The sequence below is a fragment of the Ovis canadensis genome, chromosome 3, assembly GCF_042477335.2.
Source record: "Ovis canadensis isolate MfBH-ARS-UI-01 breed Bighorn chromosome 3, ARS-UI_OviCan_v2, whole genome shotgun sequence".
NCBI lineage: Eukaryota > Metazoa > Chordata > Mammalia > Artiodactyla > Bovidae > Ovis > Ovis canadensis.
The window spans coordinates 123,067,846-123,091,384 of NC_091247.1; the positions used below are offsets into that span (position 1 = coordinate 123,067,846).

At 37.2% G+C, this 23,539-nt stretch overlaps 1 protein-coding gene and 1 pseudogene across 1 annotated transcript in view; both read right to left on the minus strand.

Moving 5' to 3' along the window:
* The window catches only part of PPFIA2 (PTPRF interacting protein alpha 2), a 511,234-nt gene that overhangs the window by 79,365 nt on the left and 408,330 nt on the right, over positions 1 to 23,539 (minus strand). The window contains exons 14-19 of the mRNA XM_069584127.1: positions 21,214 to 21,349; positions 19,355 to 19,575; positions 12,283 to 12,520; positions 8,491 to 8,520; positions 3,346 to 3,476; positions 1,045 to 1,199 (exon numbers count right to left, since the gene is read on the minus strand). Coding sequence (XP_069440228.1) covers positions 1,045 to 1,199; positions 3,346 to 3,476; positions 8,491 to 8,520; positions 12,283 to 12,520; positions 19,355 to 19,575; positions 21,214 to 21,349 — 911 coding nt within the window. The remainder of the gene's footprint in view (positions 1 to 1,044; positions 1,200 to 3,345; positions 3,477 to 8,490; positions 8,521 to 12,282; positions 12,521 to 19,354; positions 19,576 to 21,213; positions 21,350 to 23,539) is intronic.
* Positions 3,551 to 7,998, minus strand: LOC138435184 (intraflagellar transport protein 22 homolog pseudogene; annotated as a pseudogene).

Sequence of the window (23,539 nt, forward strand, 5' to 3'; positions counted from 1 at the left end):
TATCATTCCTTTATTTGAGAACTCAAAATGAGTATTAAGGGAGTGCCGCATTCTGTTCATCACTTACCACCAGAAGCAGGAGCTAAATTTTTTTCTAAATCTTTTTCTCTGTAATTTAACTCTAGTTCTGAACTCAACAGAATGAGAAGAGCAGGGGAAAAGTAAAGGTAAGCATAAATAAGAAAGATGATAAAAAGGATTTCAGGAGAAAAATTCAATATGTAAAATGACATCAAAGGAAAAAAAAAGCCAAAGCATATATCATCATTTAGAAAATATAATACACATATTCTTCTGGTTTCAGACTATATCTATTTATCTACCTATCTATCCATCCATCTATCTATTTATCAACCTATCTATATATTTATATATTTACCTAGGGTCATTTCAGATGTATTGATCTATATTTTATTAATCAATGACAATAATTCTAATGCAACCCCTATTGCCCTTTCCTCTGTCTCTTCATCTATATGCTATAGAGTTTGTTAATACAAAGTTGTGATACTTTAAAACAAAGAAACCTTACCCTTTACATCTAGGTCCTTTAAATGCTTTATTTTGACCTAAAAAGAGCTATTTTGGATTTTTTTGTAGGTTTCTTAATTTTTTCAACAGAAAAACTTTTAAAATTCACACAGCTAGTTTTTATATACATCTATGCAGTGTGCTCAATGGTTTCAAGCTGGTTTTGAAACATGGCCTTGGACGAATATTTCAGTTTAGCAAATTATTAATACATTTCTTACTCATCAATAAACAAGGATAGCACCAGTAACCCCTGTCTTGAGAGTCCTTGTGTCTATCACAATGTTAAAATTACCTATACTCTAGGTATTATTATTAACAGAGGAATCACAAGGATTGGAAGTTTTATAATATCTTCCTTTGAAACTTTTACCAAGCATTATTCAACTAAATGGGTTACAACGATGATTAAAATAGAAAGTTTATCAGGTAGGGGAAATAAGATGAAAGATAGATGGGTATTAAGAAGTAAGGAAAATGAGTGGCAGTGGAAAGTCAAACATGCATACTTACGGAGTTGCCCAAGACGAGCTTTTTCTTTTTTACCAAACAAACGTCCTATTGAAGACTTGATTCCCTTCTTCTTGGGGGCTTTGTGAAGAGAGTCTTGGCTGCTGTTGGCACTGCCAAGCCCAAGGCTTTCGGGCTCAAGGGAGGCAGATAAACTGCTGCAAAGAGAAAAGAGGGAAAACTGCTTGCTTCGGTGTAACACTCACCAGGTACACAAGACAGTGCACCTTGTCACAAGACAATTCTGCAGCATCCAGGAGGTGTGTGCGTGCTAAGTCACTTCAGTCGTGTCTGACTCTTGGCGAGCCCATGGACTGTAGCCCGCCAGGCTCTTCTGTCCATGGGATTCTCCAGGCAAGAATACTGGAGTGGGTTGCCACGCCCTCCATAGATCCAGGGGATCTTCCACAAGGTACATAAGACCTAATTCCTTGATAAAGGCACAGAAGGAGGAACAAGTACCCTTGAATATTACTTTCTCCCTTGCTTCCCATGTTTCTGCTTAAGCACATTAAAGTATGATTTCCTCAGCCTTAGGACACTAAGCCTCCAAATGTTCTCTAGAAAATATTTTTCCTAGTATTTTTCATATAATATCAAACCAATCAGTGAACACAAATTGGTTTATTAAGTTCATGTGAAGTGAGCTTCTATAAGTTAGTCCTTGATGCTTTACATATTTCTTTCTTGCAATTTATTTTTTTAGATCTTTAACATAATGACCTATGATAAGAAATTTAAATGTAACTAATAAAGTTTATGCTCGTATTCTAGCCCATGGTTTAACTGGATTTTCCTCTTGGTATCTTTCTCAGTTTTTGTGCTTAATTTGTTGAATTTTAAATCATCTGGGTGAGATTTTGAAGAAACAAATCATATACCCTAGTGATCACTATATATTTTCCTTACAGTTCTCAGGTCTTGTAGGTACATGATAAGCTGAAATGATTTCCAAGTAAGCTGATCTAGGTTCTATTCCTGGTCAATGTATTTAACAGTTTTAATAGGATAGGTTCGATGATACTGTTTTCATTTTTATAGCTGTTAATTTGACAGTATCATGATGAATTATTTAACTGTACTTATTCATCTTAATTAATATGGGTTCAGTAAGACAGTAAGCAATCTGCCTGCAATGCAGGAGACCCCAGTTCAACCCCTGGGTCAGGAAGATCTACTGGAGAAGGGAATAGTCACTCATTCCAGTATTCTTTCCTGGAGAATTCCATGGACAAAGGATCCTGGCAGGCTACTGTCCATGGGATTGCAGAGTCAGACACGACTGAGTGACTAACACACCCAACACACTAAGTATAAATTTTGAACCTGGAGTAACTTTTCACATTGGAAAGTGAAAGTGTAGTCGCTCAGTCGTGTCCTACTCTTTGCGACCCCATGGACTGTAGCCTACGAGGCTCCTCCCTCCATGGGATTCTCCAGGCAAGAGTACTGGAGTGGGTTGCCATTTCCTTCTCCAGGGTTAAACATTTTTGAAAAGAGTTTTTTTGTGATATCAAACTCTTTTTAAAAATGTTTATTGTAAAACACATTATTTAGAAGATAGATTCTAACTTAAATCATTAAATCATTATATTCAGTTATATCAATTAAATGTTCAGAGATGCTATAAATGATGACAGTGAAAGAACATACATTTAAGATGTAAATTGTATGCTTAGATTTATTTATGGCATTAGTTATAGAAATCTGCTTCAATTTTTAGGCAGATGGAAAGGACAGTATGAAGAGTTGCTATGACAAATAGGGTATTTTCCCATGTAAACTTATCTCTTCTTTTAATATTTCAGGGTTTTTTTTTTTTTCCTTTTCTAAGGAGGAGCTTTATAGCTGGCAGTAGCAGCACCCATAGGGTAATTTACATACCTGTCTGTTAAAAGTAGCTGGGGTACAATCATGGATTTTAAGATCTTAATTACCTTTACACTAGAAGGCAAGCTTATAGTCTTGCCTTGGAATCTCTTTAGTTTTTGGTAACTAGTCCTGACCAGTACTTCCTATACTTTGACTCCCTTTTAATAGAGAAAGGCTATTCTCGAAATATTGACAAGTAACAAGATTGAAAATATACAGTTAATTCTAAAAATGAAAATTGGATCTCAGAATGAAAATTCGATCTCAGAATGAAAATTCAGCTTTTTCACAAGTGATATTGTGAAGAGGGAGCTGGAGAATTACAGTTCAAATAAAAAATTTTATATAAATTTTAAGCAGTCTGATAACACTAAAAGGAAGAATATTTGGGAGAGGAGGACAGACAATGGCAGTGTGCTGGGAAGGTCATACCTTCGGGCATCATTATGGTAGGAAGAAGGGAGGGTGTGAGTCATCCTGATGGCTCTAGGGGTAGGGGGAGGAGAAGTTTCACATTTAATGGTTGCTTTATCCTCCCGACCATCTTCTTCTACCACTGCAATCTGGAAGCAAAAAAAAAATACACCACACTCACTTTTTCTAAATTTTAACTGAAATTGATGAAAATAGAAACTCATTAAAGCAAGGCTATTTGAGTAATTCTAAAATAAAAGCAAAACAAGAAATTTAGGGCATATAAGTCTTACACATAAAAACTCACATTATTAAAGTGTAGGAATTTCATAACTATTTAAAAGTTAAGACACTCCAGTTAAAACCGACATACACACACATAAATGGACTTACTACATAAAAATATTAGTTAAGTGTAAATAAACACCATACATCAATATCCAGGGACTATGGAAAAGCTATTTTGGAGTCCATTAAATATATCAGAATGTAAACGCTTTACAAAGTTATTGAACACATATTTGAACTAATTCACTAAAAATATGCATAGTCAGGTTATCATACCATGGACATCTTTTAAGTGGGAGAGTTTTGAAGTGAGAATTAGACAAAATGAAATGTTATCAGATAGGGTGTTTTAAATCAGGCTAATTAAATGTGTTCCCAGATATTTTTAAAAAAAGAGCTGCAGTTTATAAGAAAAAAACTTTCTTTTTAAAGTGAGAATAATAAAAAGTAAGAATGGAATTTTTTCAAACTGTTTAATTTCACTACTTCTCATGGGAAAATTGAAAACGGCATACGGATCACCATAAGCAGATGGGATGAAAGGGATTTCTTTAAAGAATTTAGTTCCAAGTCCAGAACAATTCACCATACCATAAGTTTCGCCAGAGATGGATATACAGAACTGTATTAAAATAAGACTTTTCAACAACCAACTGAATTGTAAGATAAAGATTTTTAAAAACAATGCTGCATTTAAACCATATATATATATGGAGAGAGAAAGAGAAAGATTGCAGAAACTGTAGCTAAAAGATGTATGGTTCTAGAACTTCTGATGAAGAAATGTCTCAATAGGGCTAAAACAAAAAGTTTAAAACGATATTCTTGTCTTTTGTCTATAAATGTCCCGCTAGTTTATTTACATTAAGCTATTATACATAAGTGCGTTTGTATGTGATACTTCATGTATTGGAGAAACAATAAAAGTGTCTGTCTGGGCTCTTGTCATTCAAACCTAGGTTACTTTTACCAGCATAGTGCATGTCTTCTCAGTTGCTTCAGTCGTGTCGGACTCTTTGCAACACTATGGGCTGTAGCCCGCCAGGCTCCCCTGCTCATGGTGTTCTCCAGGCAAAAATACTGGAGTGGGTTGTCATCTATTGTTCCAGGGGCTCTTCCTGACCTGGGATCAAACACTCATCCATCTCCTTCTCCTGCACTGCAGGCAGATTCTTTACCACTGAGCCACCTGAGAAGCCCTTAACTGGATAAGAGATCTTAATAAGATCTCTTTTCTCCATTTCAATGAATATAGTGCTATTAGAAGAATCTTTTTCAAGGACTGTTTTCAGCATAATGTTGATACTATGGAAAACCCTTTCTAAACTCACATCTCATCTAAACTTGTAAAGCGTATTTCCAAACTCTCCCTAATACATATTTATGTTTTCAGAGTTCCATTATTTTACCAAGATTGTTTTCCACAATTGTTTCTGGGAAGCCTGATTATTTCTGTTTCCAGACTTTTTCTCTGAAACACCGTCTTATAAAACAACTTCTCTCCAGATGGCAGGTCAAAATAGGCCAACTTTCAAAATATCAGCTCTTAAAAACATTATACACAAACCCCTTTGCTGAATAATACTTAAATCTCATGCTGTATGAGTAAAATGGAGGAGAAAGACTTCAGAATCAGAGATGGATTTGAATCTTGACTTCTCTTATTTATTGAGTGACATGTACTAATTACTTATCTACTCTAAGATTAAATTTCCTTATCAATAAAATAGAAGTGAATATACTCAGTTAAATTTCTTTCAAAGTGCAAATTAAATCATGCATATAACTCCTTACCCTGATATACAATAAATGTTAGAGTTTGTGGTTTTCTTTCTATAACCTACCTTTCTTTCTTTCTTTCTTTTTTTTTTTTTTTTACAATTCCACAACTTGAATGACATGACATATGAAAGAAGGCGGAAAAAAAAAAAAAAAAGAAATCACCTCGGTTTTTCATCTCTTTGGAGAGATCTGGGGCAAAGGAATCAGAATTTAACAGTAGGATTTTCTCAGCTGAACTAAGGATAGGGAATAGATGGTAGGGAGTCAACTCCCTGGCTGACTGGTCTTTGGGGCAAATAAGGAAAACACCTCCTACAGCCAAAGGGTGATGAGAACCTTCTTAGGTAGATGGACTTCAGGCTATTCACTGACATTAACTTCATTTGGGATGTGGACATCTTCTCCGAGTCTCTGCTCCCGGACACTGTGTTGATTATGCTTCTTAAATGCTTGATGAATGCCATCCTGATCTCTTCCGGGTCATCCTCCAGATCTGAGTGCACCAGCTTCAGCCTGTTCAAGGGTGGTGCCAGAGCTGGGTTTTCTTTGTCACTTCGATCACCACCCCATTAGAGCCCTTCATCAGGTCTGGCCAGTAAGACTCTAACTCTGGATCACCGCCACAATCCCAGAGCTCAAATTCACACCCCATGCCTTTGTTGTTTGCTGGTAACACGTGGGTTCTCGAATTCCAGGATCCTCACTCCTTGGGTTTGGTTGTATTCAGTGATGTCAGAAGCTTCTGTCAGAAAGTTGGCCAAACTGGTTTTTCCACTCTTGCAGGGGCCCCCAACGAGGACCTTGGCCTTCAGCAACTCAGTCCCGGGCCCACGCGGATGCCACTTGAGTCCACACCGCAGTCTGCACGGAGCGGTAGTCACCGCACTATAACCTCCCTTTCTTATCAATCATCTCTCTGTATTCCCTAAATTCCCTGAGGCTTTATTTCTGCAAAAGATCTTCCTTTACATTTTTCCCCTCTTATACACACTGAAATTATTTCACATATCAAACACTCAGATTTCTTCCTGTATTTCCAGTATAATCCTTTTAAGTGGTGAAGGAAGTCAAAGAAAAATGGTAATAACATTATGCATGATAAACTTGGCAATTGAGAACTATCTGATAGTGTCAAAGAGAAGATACTAAAAGAAGATAGATGATGGACAATAAAAATAAAATTCACTTTAGGTCATGTCTGTCTAGTCAAGGCTCTGGTTTTTCCAGTGGTCATGTATGGATGTGAGAGTTAGACTGTGAAGAAGGCTGGGGGCCAAAGAATTGATGCTTTTGAACTGTGGTGTTGGAGAAGACTCTTGAGAGTCCCTTGGACTGCAAGGAGATCCAACCAGTCCATTCTGAAGGAGATCAACCCTGGGATTTCTTTGGAGGGAATGATGCTGAAGCTGAAACTCTAGTACTTTGGCCACCTCATGTGAAGAGTTGACTCACTGGAAAAGACTCTGATGCTGGGAGGGATTGGGGGAAGGAGGAGAAGGGGATGACAGAGGATGAGATGGCTGGATGGCATCACGGACTCGATGGATGTGAGTCTGAGTGAACTCCGGAAGTTGGTGATGGACAGGGAGGCCTGGCGTGCTAAGATTCATGTGGCTGCAAACAGTCGGACATGACTGAGTGACTGAACTGAACTGAACTGAACTGAAGCATAATATGGATTCCCTTAATTAAAAATAAAAAAAGTTCCCTAGTTGCAGAAGTATTTGGGCATAAGCTTACTATCACATCTTGAAAATGCTAAAAAATAGACTTATTTATGCATTGGATAGTAGGTTGAATCTTTAAAATTTGTCCCATCTGATTTCCTGAATCTGAGCTCTGCCACTCTCAATTATCTAACACAATGTTATTTTGTGAATCTGAACTTTATTCCATTTGTTTCTAACCCAGGGATCAAACCCAGGTCTCCTGCACTGTGGGCAGATTTTTTACCAGCTGAGCCACAATGGAAGCTTGTTTCCTATACCCAAGATTTATTCTCTCGACTTCATTCTAAACAGGAAAGTGTTATCTGGAGCCATGCCCCCTCCCTGGGCTAGCTAATTCCTAGAGATAGCAAGCTATGTTCCTGGAGTGTGCCTTCCATATGCAGACCGAACACTCTAGATCAGTATCCCAAATCATCTTTTCTCTCTGGCTCTTGCACTCTGATCGTGGTTCAGTCACTAAATTGTGTCTGACTCTTGCAAACCCCTGGACTGTAGCCTGCCAGGCTCCTCTGTCCATGGGATTTCTCAGGCAAGAATACTGGAGTGGGTTGCCATTCCCTTCTCCAGGGGATCTTCCTGACCCAGGGATGGAACCCGGGTCTCCTGAACTGCAGGCAGATTCTTTACCAACTGAGTTTTGAGGGAAGCCCTTACCCTCTAGGAGGCACTATTCCTCTGCCTTAATCATCACGGGCCAGGTGTCAGACAACTAGAGAGACCCTAGACCCTATGACTCACTGAAATGACTCAAACTAGTCAATCCTAAGCCTGCGTACCTTACCTTCACAATAAACATTCCTGCCCATGATTTCTCCTCACACTTTCTGAGTTCTGACCTGGTGCTTCCCCTTAGCCAGGCATAGCATGGCATGCCCGGGCTCTTGGGAAGTACGAGTAAGAAGCTATCTTTTATTGGTAATTGTTTCTTGATTTGCTTGTCTTATGTAACTAAGTAAACTCTGGGAGATAGTGAAGGACAGTGAAGCCTGGTGTACTGCAGTTCATGAGGTCACAAAGAATCAGACATGACTTAGTGACTGACCAACAATATTAAAACCTACATTTAAAAACAAGCATCACTGTTCTAGTATCAACAGTACCTAATTATTCCAAAAGAGGTCTAAAAATTCTGTGGAAATCAGGAAAATTTATTCCCCTAGTCTAAACATTATCCTAGAAAGTATAAATAATTTTATCTTTAGACATTTGTTCTTATTATTGCATTTAAGCAATTCAAAGGCACTTAAATACTTTTAATATTTTTATGTTAATAAAATGCTTCAATTATCAGAAAGACAATTTTAAATCTTTCATAGAAAAAACAACATTCAATTAGTAATTATATCAAAGAAATATACAGTACCTTTCTCCGATGTTTCCTTAGATCACTTGGCTATGATTGGCAGTAATAAAAACAGCACAAAACAGAACCAGTTAATGATTATCATTTGACCATGTTACAAATTCAAATAGTAGCTATAATTTAACTTTCTTTTTTTTAAACTTTCATTCCATTCTTTTCAAAATAAATGTCTTTTAATCACTATAAAAGCATTCCTCCAGGGAGCTATTTTCAAGAGGAAACTTCCTAGATGGCATGGTAGAGGGGCAGGTCTTCATGAAGGGATCATGTGTACATGCCTGAAACCTGAGCTGTGAGACACACAGACCTTAGGGAATATGAAACATACATGAAGTGACTGGCCAGAAGTAAACATGGGACTATATCCTCCCAAGGAAACATAGATGGGAGTGAAGAAGATTATGTGTAAAAAGAGAGCCAATGTACACACAAGTAGTTATAAACACTCCCTTTTATCTTGCCTGTGCAGGGCCTTGGACCTCCTTTGGGCAGTTATGCTATTCCTATGTGATCTCAAAGTTTCTGACATCTGAAATACTGAAAGCTTCTGCTTTCTCAGATGCTATTTCCCAAATACCTAAAACTCTGGCTTCAGTAAGTACAGCATATATCTGGGGCTTCTGTTTTCTTCATAGTGCTCTCTTACAGAATTAAACAAAATTTAAAAAGTTATTTCTTTATGACCTCAGATAAAACATATTCACTTAATATTTGTTAATTTTTCTTATGTAAGGAAAACACTTGTTAAACTATTTCATTATTTATTACTTTAAATTAAATTTAAATAATTGAAATAAATTATTATTTCATTAAATTATTAAGTTAAATTATTTCATTATCATTACTTTACATTTCTGTTGCTACTGAAAAATGGGTTGATTTACCTCATTCAATATTCCAAATAACTAGATGTTACTAATGTTATTTATGCCTCTGGATTTGTGGTGAGGTAAAGGTAGATATCAATAGGTTTTATTACCAGGACAAATATCTATGTTTGCTAAATACGTAAATATGAACAATATGAGCGAGTACAATGGTTTTTAAATCTCTGCCTGTCTGTCCCTAAAATTTCAAATTTTGCTTTGATTTCAAATTTATATTCAAACATGAATTACATCCAACAAAATTATTTTTTTCTTCAATATTTTCTACAGGTAAAGGAAAACCTGTCTTTCACCATAACAATAATGAATTTGATGACAAAGTTCTACTAGGTGATAAGGACCTCCTGGATTTTATTTTTTGTTTTATTGAGTCTGATATTAAACATTTTAAATGCTTAATTTTTGTTTACTTTTTTCATTTTTATCCTCAGGAAATTCTCTAATAGCTTTTAAGTACTCTAATTATAGTATAATAATGTTCATTTACCGTGTTTTATTTGTAACTGCTCAAGAAAATGCATGAGAGCAGTGGCATCCTATTCATACACAACCAAACATTATGTGTAAATGGATACAAATATATTATTTTGTTATTATGAAAATAACAACACTGTCAAGGGTTATAATGCTAATATATAATGAAAATACTTAAAAGGTCAAAATAATAGGTTGAAAAACTGTTGAAAATAATAGCAATACAGAAATAACCAAAGTTCTCTTGGCTTGAATGCTAAGTAAATTATACCGTTGTGGGCCAATATTCTTACTACAGCTTTGATGACAAGTAGATCATCAATATACATAGCATAAATTACACATGCAGAAACTAAGCCAAATACAATATCATTTTTAATTACTCTAATCAGATGGATGGTTCCTGGATTTTAGAGGGGAGGGCATACCCCACAGCCTGTGGGATTTTGGTTCCCTGACTAAGGATCAAAACTGTGTTCCCTTCAGTGGACATGTGGAGTCTTAACCACTGAACCACCAAGGAAGTTCGGTTCCTAGACTTCTAAAACAGGGAGATCATGATTTGGTCATAGATCAAACTGTAGCTCAGTATATTGGGTTAGTTTATCTTAGTACTTTGGCTAAAATGTTGTGCTGTATCTGGCTGGGACCCACTTTGATTAGTTGGTCTTTATTTGGATTTTCCATCTGGAAATAAGGAAGGAACACGATACTCAATGGTTGAAGGAGGTATTTCCGCTTTAATTTTTTTCATCACTCCTCTTTTATATAGATTTTATTGCCTGGAAGTTTCATAATTGTAAAGACTTTGGATATAGGAAATACTGCCTCATAAATAGCCTTTTGTTCCAATTTTCAGTTGCAAAATTAAAGAAAAAGATACCTAAACTGATATACATAGTGGAAATTTTATGAAGATAAAATCTAAAAATCATTTACTTACAGGGTAGTCTTCCCCTTGGGGTGAGAATATTATATATATATATACACACACACACATACACATACATATAAGCACACGTGTGCACTTTTATATATATTAATTCTAATGCCATTTTTTGCCACAATACACATTATTGCAACATAACTTTTAAAAAGATTTATTTAACAATCATTTAGAAATTGAGTTAAACTTCTTTGTTCATATATTATACACATGTATACAGATGCAGGCATTGTGACACTTTTTATAAAGGTTTCACAGCCTTCTGACCAGAAATACTATATACACTTAATATTCATATTCTTCTGTCCTATTATTAATCTCTCCTCCATTTGTTATACTTGTACTAGATTTTTGCAGTATATCATCTATTATTTGATCTATTTGTGTTCTAATTAATCTCCATCTCCAAAGTTTTATTTTTAATTTAAATTTTATTGTTTTAATATAGTTCTAATGTTCATGACAAAACATAGATTTTCCCCTCATAAAGAGTTCAGAATATTACAATCTTCATTATCATTGTCCTTTCAACATATTTCCCAGGTAATCACAGAAAATATATTGAAATATATTTCCCTCCTAACCACTGAAAACAACAAAGATAAAATAGTATACGCTTTTGACTTGGCAAATTTGAAGAAAAATTCAGCTCCTCTTTACTAGCTGTGTTGAACAAGGACATTTATCCATACTCTCAACATTTCAATTACTTATGGTCAAGATAATGCCCTTAGATTTTCAAATGTTATCATGAGGATAAAGTGACTAAACATCATAACAGTCAGCAGTCACTCTACCTGCATTATTTTTGGCAAAGGGTATTTTAATTTTTATTTCATATGTTAAGAGTATTTCATAATTTAGATTTCTGACTTTTAATCTCAAATGAAGATACATGAAATAAAAAATTAAAGGATAAAGAAGGGTGAAACTATTGACATGGAATTATAAAGCTCAGGAAATTGCTGCTATTGTTTTAGAATTTAAGCTCTTCTTTTAGAATTATAATTTTCTATTATAAAATTATAACATTCTATGTTGGTGTATTGAAGCAATTATAATAAATAATTTTGAAACTTACTGTGTTAAAAAAAAGAAACACCCAGTCTCAATGTACTTCATCAAGATATCATCAGTAAAAATGAACTTAATGGTTTAAATTATTCAGATTTCTAATGTGATATTTAGATTTCTGCTCTTCCTTCCGTTTACAAATTATGTGACCTTGGGAAATTATAGCTGTGTAGGCTTCATTTCCTTATTTTATAGTTGGGTTAATATTTGTACTTATCACATAGGTTTTTATTAGGCTTCATTTCCTCATTTCATAGTTGGATTAATATTTGTACTTATCATATAGGCTTATTAAGAAAAAAAGGAAAATGATAAAGCACACAGCTTTTAGATGAGAAGAAATATCCAATAAATTCTAGCTAATGCATCAGTAATTCTCATGGAAGCAAAGGTTCTCTGGACGCATCATACCAGTGTCATGACTCCCATCCGGTCCATTTCCCTGGCAGGACTTCGAGGTGTGAGCTTTGGTGTTGAGTGTCCACTAGGGGGAGATGAGCTGGCCAGTGAAGAAGCTGTGACCGAGGCAGTGATGGAGGTACCTGGGTGGACCCTTGCTAAATTCAGGCCTTCCAGACTCACGCTAGCCACTCTGTTCTCAATTTCTTCAGCACGTAACTCTGTGGATTCTTTTTCTTCTTGAATTAGTCTGAAAGATAACAGTTTAATTTTGATACATTACATGTTGTTATAAAGTTATTAATATTTGGAATTTATCAAATGAATACATGAATAAATAACTGTGAATATTTTTATATCAAATCTAACATTTTAATTTTTTCCCTAGACAATATAACTTACAATAAATTCCAGAGACTTCTTGGCAGAGAACTAGAAAATCTTTCTTTCCAAATGACATATAATCCCTTGGGTTTAGAGTTTGATACCCTTTCTAAACTGCTGCTGCTGCTGCAAAGTTGCTTTAGCAGTGTCCAACTCTGTGTGACCCCATAGATGGCAGCCCACCAGGCTCCCCATCCCTGGGATTCTCCAGACAAGAACACTGGAGTGGGTTGCCATTTCCTTCTCCAATGCATGAAAGTGAAAAGTGAAAGTGAAGTCGCTCAGTCGTGTCTGATTCTTTGCCACCCCATGGACTGCAGCCCACCAGGCTCCTCTGCCCATGGGATTTTCCAGGCAAGAGTACTGGAGTGGGTTGCCATGGCCTTCTCCGTTTTCTATACTACTACCTGTTAAAACTCTTTTAAAACTTTGAGTGTCTAGTTAATTACTGCCTCTAATCTTTATCTTACATTTGTACTTAGGAACTAATATGTGAGACTTTTAAGAACTCAAGTCTCAACAAGGATATTGACTCTTACCTCCTATCCAATGAAAAGACATGATTGATAGAGTCCTCAAAAAATGGTCATTCATAATTATAATCTGATCAAATAAAACCCTGACTTAGCCAACTTGCTTTTACATAAGCACTAAGCAATTTAAATAATGTATATATGCTAGATAGTTAAATGTTCTAAGAAAAACTGTTGCTGTAAATGTTTTTGAGAAGACAAATCACTATTACTCTTTTTCTTTAATCAGGGAGAAACTTCAAGAATATACATAAATTATTTATTACAAAGACACAAAGAATAAAGAATTTTAGCAGGGTTGTGGCAAAGATCCTATTTAAGCTGATCTAAATTTAAGCTGAATTTTCTCCAACACCACAGTTCAAAAGCATCAATTCTTCAGCGCTCAGCCTTCTTCACAGTCCAACTCTCACATCCATACATGACCACAGGAAAAACCACAGCCTTGACTAGATGGACCTTAGTCGGCAAAGTAATGTCTCTGCTTTTGAATATACTATCTAGGTTGGTCATAACTTTTCTTCCAAGGAGTAAGCGTCTTTTACTTTCACGGCTGCAGCCACCATCTGCACCATGGGTGCAGTGATTTTGGAGCCCCAAAAATTAAGTCTGACACTGTTTTCCCATCTATTTCCCATGAAGTGATGGGACCGGATGCCATGATCTTGGTTTTCTGAATGTTGAGCTTTAAGCCAACTTTTTCACTCTCCACTTTCACTTTCATCAAGAGGCTTTTAGCTCCTCTTCACTTTCTGCCATAACAGTGGTGTCATCTGCATATCTGAGGTTATTGATATTTCTCCCAGCAATCTTGATTCCAGCTTGTGCTTCTTCCAGCCCAGCATTTCTCATGATCTACTCTGAATATAAATTAAATAAGCAGGGTGACAATATACAGCCTTGACGTACTCCTTTTCCTATTTGGAACCAGTCTGTTGTTCCATGTCCAGTTCTAACTGTTGCTTCCTGATGTGCATATAGGTTTCTCAAGAGGCAGGTCAGGTGGTCTGGTATTCCCATCTCTTTCAGAATTTTCCACAGTTTATTGTGATCCACACAGTCAAAGGCTTTGGCATAGTCAATAAAGCAGAAATAGATGTTTTTCTGGAACTCTCTTGCTTTTTCCATGATCCAGTGGATGTTGGCAATTTGATCCATCCTGAGATATCTTCCTCTTAACTATAAATGGATTATTGTGATTTCCAATGATATATAATCTTTAATTTCAAGGTAATGATCACCACAAAATTTTCTTTTTACATATTTACTTTGGAAAAGTTTGGCAATTTCTTACAAAACCAAACATGCTCTTAATATATAATTCAGTATTTGTGTTCCTTGATATTTACCCAAAGAATATGAAACCTGAGGTCCACACAAAAACCTGCACATAGACATTTAGAACAATTTTATCCATAATTGTCCAAACTTGGAAACAACTAAGATATCCTTCAGTAGGTGAATGGATACATAAACTGGTACATTTATACAATGGAATAACTTCCAGTGCTAAAATGAAATGAGCTATCAAGCCATGAAGAGACATGGGGGAACAATAAATGCATATGATTAAATGAAATAAACCATCTGAAGAGGCTACATATTGTATGAGTCCAAATATATGACACTCTGGAAAAGGCAACCATGGATATAATAAAAAGATTAGTGATTTCCAGGGGTTGGCAGGGGGAGAGGGATGAATAGACAGAGCACAGTGAGTTATTAGGACAGTAAAAATATTCTGTCTGTATGATATCATGATATTGGGTATACATCATCATACATTTTTCAGACACCCAACAGTGAACCAAAATGTGGAAATACTGTTTGATTCTTCTGATATTAGGTATTTAGAATAGTCAAGCTCATAGTCTCAGAAGGTACATTAGATGCCAGGAACCCAGAGGTGGGGGTAGGATGGGGGGGTGAATGGGGAGTTAGTGTTTAATGGGGATAGAGTTTCAGTCCAGGAAGGTAAAAATTCAGAAGATGGGTGACATTAAGTGTTGCAAAACAATGTGAATGTACTTCGTGTTACTGAGCTATACAGAAAAACATGGTTAAAATAGTTGTTGTTCAATTGCTCAGTCATGCCTGACTCTTTGAGACCCCATGGACTGAAACACACCAGGTTTCACTGTCCTTCTCCATCTCCTGCAGTTTGCTCAAACTCATGTTCATTGAGTCAGTGATGCCATCCAACCATCTCAGCCTCTGTCATCCCCTTCTCCTCTTGCCTTCAATCTTTTTCAGTATGAGGGTCTTTTCTAATGAGTTGGTTCTTCATATCAGCTTGCCGAAGTATGGGAGCTTCAGCTCCAGCATCTGTCCCTACAATGAATATTCAGGATTGATTTTCTTTAGGATTGACTAGTTTGATCTGCTTGCCGTCCAAGGGACTCTCAGCAGTCTTCTCCAACTCCACAGTTCAAAAGCATCAATTCTTAGGTGCTCAGCCTTCTTTATGGTCCAACTCTCACACCCATACATAACTACTGGAAAAACCATAGCTTTGATTATACAGACCTTTGTTGGCAAAGTGATGTCTCTGCTTTTTAATATGCTGTCTAGGTTGGTCATAACTTTTCTTCCATGGAGCAAGCGTCTTTCAATTTAATGGCTGCAGTCACCATCTTCAGTGACTTTTGAACCCAAGAAAATAAAGTCAGCCACTGTTTCCACTGTTTCTCCATCTATTTGCCATGAAGTGATGGAACCAGATGTCATGATCTTTGTTTTTTGAATATTGAGTTTTAAGTCAGCTTTTTCACTCCTCTTTCACCTTCATCAAGAGACTCTATAGTTTCTCTTTGCTTTCTGACATAAGGATGGTGTCATCTCATCTGCATATCTGAGAGTATTGATATTTCTCTTGGAAATCTTGATTCCAGCTTGTGCTTCATCCAGCCCAGCATTTCACATGATGTACTCTGCATATAAGTTAAATAAGCATGGTGACAATATACAGCCTTGACGTACTCCTTTCCCAATTTGGAACCAATCCATTGTTCCATGTCTGATTCTACCTGCTGCTTCTTGACCTGCATACAGATTTCTCAGGAGGCAGATTAGGTGATCTGGTAGTCCCATCTCGTTCAGAAGTTTGCATAGTTTATGGAGATCCACACAGTCAAAAGCTTTGGCATAGTCAAGAAAGCAGAAGTAGATGTTTTTCTGGAACTCTCTTGCTTTTTTGATGATCCAATGGATTTAGCAATTTGATCTCTGGTTCCTCTGCCTTTTCTAAATCCGGTTTGAACATCTGGAAGTTCTCAGTTCACATGCTGTTTTAGCCCAGTTTGAAGGATTTTGAGCATTACCTTGCTAGCATGTGAAATGAGTGCAATTGTGTGGTAGTTTGAACATTCTTTGGCATTGCCTTTCTTTGGGATTGGAGTGAAAAGTGACCTTTTCCAGTCCTGTGGCCACTGCTGAGTTTTCTGAATTTGCTGGTATATTGAGTGCAGCACTTTAAAGCATTATCTCTTAGGATTTGAAATAGATCAGCTGGAATTCCATCACTTCCACTAGCTTTGTTCATAGTGACCTTTCCTAAGGCCCACTTGACTTCATAGTCCAGGATGCCTGGTTCTAGGTAAGTGATACACCATCATGGTTATTTGGGTCATTAAGATCTTTTTTGTATAGATCTTCTGTGTATTCTTGCCACCTCTTCTTAACATCTCCTGTTTCTCTTAGATCCATACCATTTCTGTCCTTTATTGTGCCAATTTTTGTGTGAAATGGTTAAAATAGTATGTTCTATATTATGTGACTTTTACTACAATAGTGTTAGTCGCTCAGTCATGTTCAACTCTTTGTGACCCCCATGGACTGTAGCCTGCCAGGCTCCTCTGTCCATGGAATTTCTCAGGCAAGAATACTAGAGTAGGTAGCCATTGTCTTCTTCAGGGGCTCTTCCCAATTTACAGATCACATCCAGGTCTCCTGGATTGCAGGAAGATCCTTTACTGTCTGAGCCACCAGGGAAGCCCCTTTACCACAATAAAATGACATTTTAAAAAAAAGGGTGACATTTAAAAAAAAGCATTTGAAAAATATGCTGCATATATGGGAACTCACTCCACTTTTCTCTCAATTTTGCTCTGAATCTTAGACTTCTCTAAGCAACAACATTATTAAAAATATTAATATCAGTTCAGTTCAGTCGCTCAGTCATGTCCAACTCTTTGCAACCCCATGAATCACAGCACACCAGGCCTTCCTGTCCATCACCAACTCCCGGAGTTCACTCAGATTCACATCCATTGAATCAGCGATGCCATCCAGTCATCTCATCCTCTGTCATCCCCTTCTCCTCCTGCCCTCAGTTCTTCCCAGCATGAGTCTTTTCCAGTGAGTCAACTCTTCACATGAGGTGGCCAAAGTACTGGAGTTTCAGCTTTAGCATCATTCCTTCCAAAGAAATCCCAGGGCTGATCTCCTTCAGAATGGACTGGTTGGATCTCCTTGCAGTCCAAGGGACTCTCAAGAGGCTTCTTCAACACTGCAGTTCAAAAGCATCAATTCTTTGGCGCTCAGCCTTCTTCACAGTCCAACTCTCTCATCCATACATGACCACAGGAAAAATCATAGCCTTGACTAGATGGACCTTTGTCGGCAAAGTAATGTCTCTGCTTTTGAATATGCTATCTAGGTTGGTCATAACTTTTTTTCCAAGGAGTAAGCATCTTTTAATTTCATGCCTGCAGTCACCATCTGCAGTGATTTCGGAGCCCCCCAAAATAAAGTCTGACACTGTTTCCACTGTTTCCCCATCTATTTGCCATGAAGTGATGGGACCAGATGCCATGATCTTCAGAGTTTTCTGAATGTTGAGCCTTAAGCCAACTTTTTCACTCTCCTCTTTCACTTTCATCAAGAGGCTTTTTAGTTCTTCACTTTCTGCCATAAGGGTGGTGTCATCTGCATATCTGAGGTTATTGATATTTCTCCCAGCAATATAATTACTCCTAATTATAATATCTCACGTACAGAAAGAATATGAATTCTGTTACTCTGAAGTTTTATTTTCATGGTGCTTTTTAACTTTACCCAAAGATCAGAATCCCAAAGCAAGTTTTAATAAAGTAACAGTACAACATTAATAATGTTTAAACACATTCCAATGGAAAAGTTGCTTCCTCTTCAAAAACACAGAAATTTTGTACTTTAAAATGATTGGCCATACATGACTCCAGAAAAACCTGGTGAGAGGTGATATGGTTTTGCTAAATTAAAAACAGTTTTAAACTCTGCTACTGCTGTCGCTTCAGTCCGTGCAACCCCATAGACAGCAGCCCACGAGGCTCCGCCATCCCTGGGATTCTCCAGGCAAGAACACTGAAGTGGGTTGCCGTTTAAACTCTAGGCATTCTATTAATTGTAAAGGAAAATCAAATTAGAGGAACTAGCCTAGTGGGCTGCCGTCTATGGGGTCGCACAGAGTCGGACACGACTGAAGTGACTTAGCAGCAGCAGCAGCAGCAGTTGAGTAAGAGATAGGTTGAAGTTTAATCAAGCTAAAGATCCAGTGCTACTCAGATATTCAATTCATTTGGAAAATTCATCAAAGATTTCACCTTTACCTCATTCATTTATATTGCTCTAATATCATTGACTGCAAGGAGATCCAACCAGTCCATTCTAAAGGAAATCAGTCCTGGTTGTTCTTTGGAAGGAATGATGCTAAAGCTGAAACTCCAGTACTTTGGCCACCTCATGCGAAGAGTTGACTCATTGGAAAAGACTCTGATGCTGAGTCTTTTCAGCATCAGAGATTGGGGGCAGGAGGAGAAGGAGACGACAGAGGATGAGATGGCTGGATGGCATCACCGACTCAATGGACGTTGAGTTTGACTGAACTCCGGGAGTTGGTGATGGACAGGGAGGCCTGGCGTGTTGCAATTCATGGGGTCGCAAAGAGTCAGACATGACTGGGCAACTGAACTGAACTGAATATCATTAATCTGCATTTTTCACATATGTTTCTTATAAAAGCTGTCCTAACTTTATCCTGGGAAACTGTGAAACTGCACATTATAATTCGGTAGGTGCAGGGTTAGGTCTGAGTATCTGGATGCCAGTGCTTCTGATTTCACTGATGATCACAATTTTAGAATCAAGGTCTTCCAATCCCTTGAGACCATCAGAAATCACTGAATCACCTGATTTCCTTGTTGATCGCATCCAGTTGTTCCTGAAGCATCATGGCCAGTGTCTGGGCATCGGAATGGCCACTTGGAGAGAGAAGATCCATTGAGCTGAAAATTGTTTCTCTATCGTCATCGTCAATGTCAGACATCTCTGTGTCACTTTCGAAAGGGTGGCTGCTTAGCACTCCAATTTGTTGAGTTCTATTCCACTCATGATCTCCAAGAGATTTCACCTGGAAGGTAAAGGAAAAATTACAGTATGTTTCATCTTGCTCATTTTCAAAGCACTATTTTGAAAATAAAAACCAAAAACACACATGCTTTTATAGCTACCTTGGCAAAAGCAGAATTGATTATAAACATTTTATTTATCATGTCAATAAAATAGTTCCTTGATACTTAAGTCATGGAAGGTACTAATTTCAGCATAAATATCAATATTTTAATAGGAATAAAAATGTAAAACTTCTGCACGATTTCTAGTTCAACCTCAGTTCAAGGTAGTACTTATTTTAAAGCATCTATGGTTCCCATGTTTTCACTTTTTGTAAATGTAACAATCTCTATTCACTAGTACTTAAGCATTTCCATTTCTTATACTATTAATAATTAGACTGAGGGTAGAAATATTACCACACAATAAATTACATAGGAATTCTTTCTCCTGTATTCTAACAAAGTATTAATAAAAACATTGCAAAGATTTAATTTAATCTCCACTGCTCTGGTTGTTTAAATGCCTCATTGATTTTTTTAAGTCCAAGGCACATCAATTTACATGACTGTGTTTTTAAAATTAATACAATAAGTCCTCCATGTGAGTAACAGTCTTAAGTGACCAAGAGACCAGTGCTTTTCAGGCTATGACCTGAAGGCAGGAGAGGGCTGAAAGAAAGAGAGCAGTCCTGGATTTCCTGCTATTTACAAGTAGGTTTTCATTTTTGCGATGATATAAAATGATTTTGGGGGGGACTACAAAAGTGATATTGCCCCAAAGCGCATTTTTGGCCACATGGCATAATTTGAAATCACTCAAACACAGACACAAGTTTAGACTCTTATCACTCGGCTGGCTATGTAAGGTAGGACACATAAAATTCCTGAGCTTCAATTTTTTTCATACATGAAATTAGTATAAAATAGTACTCAATTTATAAGGTTACATGAATAAATACTTGACACATGCTTAGTTCAACTTTTGGTACCTAGTAGGTGTTTTATGCGGAGAAGGCAATGGCAACCCACTCCAATACTCCTGCCTGGAAAATCCCATGGACAGAGGAGCCTGGTAGGCTGCAATCCATGGGGTCGCAAAGAGTTGGACACGACTGAGCGACTTCCCTTTCACTTTTCACTTTCATGCACTGCAGAAGGAAATGGCAACCCACTCCAGTGTTCCTGCCTGGAGAATCCCACGGACGGCGGAGCCTGATGGGCTGCCATCTATGGGGTTGCACAGAGTCGGACACGACTGAAGTGACTCAGCAGCAGCAGCAGCAGCAGGTGTTTTATGTTGGACTTCCCAGGTGGCGCTAGTGGTAAAGAACCTGCCTGTCAAAGCAGGAGATATGAGAGATGCGAGTTCGATCCCTGGGTCGAGAAGATCCCCCGGGAGAAGGGGATTCTTGCCTGGAGAGTCCCACGAACAGAAGAGCCTGGTGGGCTCCATAGGGTCATAAAGAGTCAGACATGACTAAAGTAACTTAGCACATGCACAGGGGTTTTATGTTAGCTATAGTGAAAAAAAAAAAAATCTGTCATATATCACACCTGAAACTAATAAAAATGAATGCTTTCAGTATAAAAATACTATCCAAAATGGAAGAGCGCATTTACTTAAACCATCAAAGACTTGAAATCAAAAGTTTAACCTTGGTCTCGTCTCTCCTCGCACCCATGCGGCCTCTCCTTGGTCTTCTTATGACTTTAGTGGCTCTGTAATCAGACTGGCTGTCCACTAGGGATCCAACAGAATACCGCAGCTCGGCTGAGGTGTCTAGGTGAGTTCTGGAAACAAGGAAAACTTATCAGCAAATCACCATCCACCACTTAACTGGCAACAAAACTCAAACCCTCAAGGGGGAAGGAAATATGTTATAAATCCTCTTCAGAGGCTTACGTCATAAATTCCAGTCTCAGGTTCATTTTAGAATATTAAAAAGCCTTTCTGTTCATTCAGTATCATTTTCAAACTCCCTAGTCGATTGAAACATGTTAAGATTGACAACCAAAATCCATTGGCTTACATTCTGACAACTCGGTTTTATTTTGAGCTATTTAGCGGATAATCCAATCCATTTTATTTATCACTGTGTTTGTTTTAAATATTCTCCATTAACCTAAGAGAAAAATGAGTAAACTTTTTGAGTCACAGCATTATATATTTTCCACTGTTTTATTTTTCAATATAGGAAATTAACAAAATACTTAAAATCAGATTGACCTAAGGTTAATAATTTTTTTTTTTTTGAAAATAAAATAGGATAGTCCACCAGAACAGTTTTTCAGGTTAGGATAAGATATTGTTCCAAAAATGTTAAGGAAGAATCTTTTAATAAGCACATTCAATTCTGAAATCTGCTTAGAGATGAAACACTTTGAAAATTCTAATTGGAAAATATCATCAGACTAGTTTCAATAAACACGAAAATAAAGTACATTGTAACTGAAGTGCACTAAATGTTTCTCCAAGTATATTATTTATATATGGATTTATATAAAACTGTTTACAGCTACAGTAATGATGATAATAACAAATGCAACATGCTGTCATAGAAAATGATCTATCGTCAGTAGGAAATATTCTTAAAGCTGTCTTCTCTTGAACTTGGGGCTTCTGTTGATCTGCTCTGCTCTTACCCTCAGTTCTCTTTGCGGACAAAAACAAACACCTCCAAATACTTGGCAAGACTATAAAAGGTTCGGTGAGTCCTGGGTTTTTGAAGAAGTAGAAGACACTGACTTAATTGATGCAGGTTCTTGTTTAGCCCAGTTGGATGTCAAAACAGATGAAGTAAGGAATCATCCTCCAAATAGATGACAGCTATTGTTTTTATAGCAGCAAACTTGAGGCTTAATCAGGCAAAATGGCTTTATTGTGAATCAGTCATATATTAAAAACTAGCCAATCAGGCCATAGCCATTAAATGGCACAACTGTCAGTCTTTATTTATAGCAGAGGATATAAGTTTTATCAAGACAAAGATCAGATTTTAGTCACCATTGTGTGTTCAAGGAGATATTTCTAGAATATAATAAGAACTTCATGAATATCTGGTAAGACAAGAAATGAATGCAATTGATTATACTAATAATATAGTCCAAACTGTCCAGGTCAGCATATTCCCTGTCTAAGGACCTTTATTAGTCTGTGACTGCTTAGGGTAATGTCTCTTTGGGCACTAGAGTTTCTAAAATTATAACTCATCATGCTAGGAGTATTGTTTTCTTATTGTTTTATCTCTCAATTCCAGGTCATCAATAAAAACATTAAACAAACACAGATCTGGTCCCATTGATGCCCTCCTCAAAACTCTTCATTGTTCTTACAAGGCCCTCTACCTGGGCTTCTACTTCCCAGTTTCATTTCCATTTACTCTCAAACTCTTACCTTCTTTTGCTTCAAGTGTTTGAACATGCTGTTCTTTCTGTCTCTTCACACACTTATGTGATTACTATTTCTTAAGTTTCCATTTAAGCTGAGGCTTAAAAGTCTCAACGTCATATACTACTCTAGCTCCTGGGATTCCCAGTATGAATGTGAATTCCCTGTATGAATGTGAATTCCCTGTGTGAATGTGAATGTGTTAGTCGCTCAGTTGTGTCCAGCTCACGGAGAGTCCATGGACTGTAGCCTGCCAGGTTCCTCTATTTGTGAAATTTTCCAGGTAAGAATACTGGAGTGGGTAGCCATTCCCTTCTCCAGGGGATCTTCCTGACCAGGTCTCCTGCATTGCAGGCAGACTATTGTCTGAGCCAACAGGGAAACCCTGTAATCCTCAAATTTGTATTTGTGCATTTTCCATCTGGAACATGTATTCTTTACTGCCATCACCACTATGTCTCCAATGTCACAACATCTCACACGGAGAAAGCACTTAAGTTATCTTGAAGGAACAAAAGATGTGAAGCAACACTAATTGTAGGAAAGCATTGCTTACACCTTATTAGAAGCAGTTGCTCCTCACCTCTCTCCTT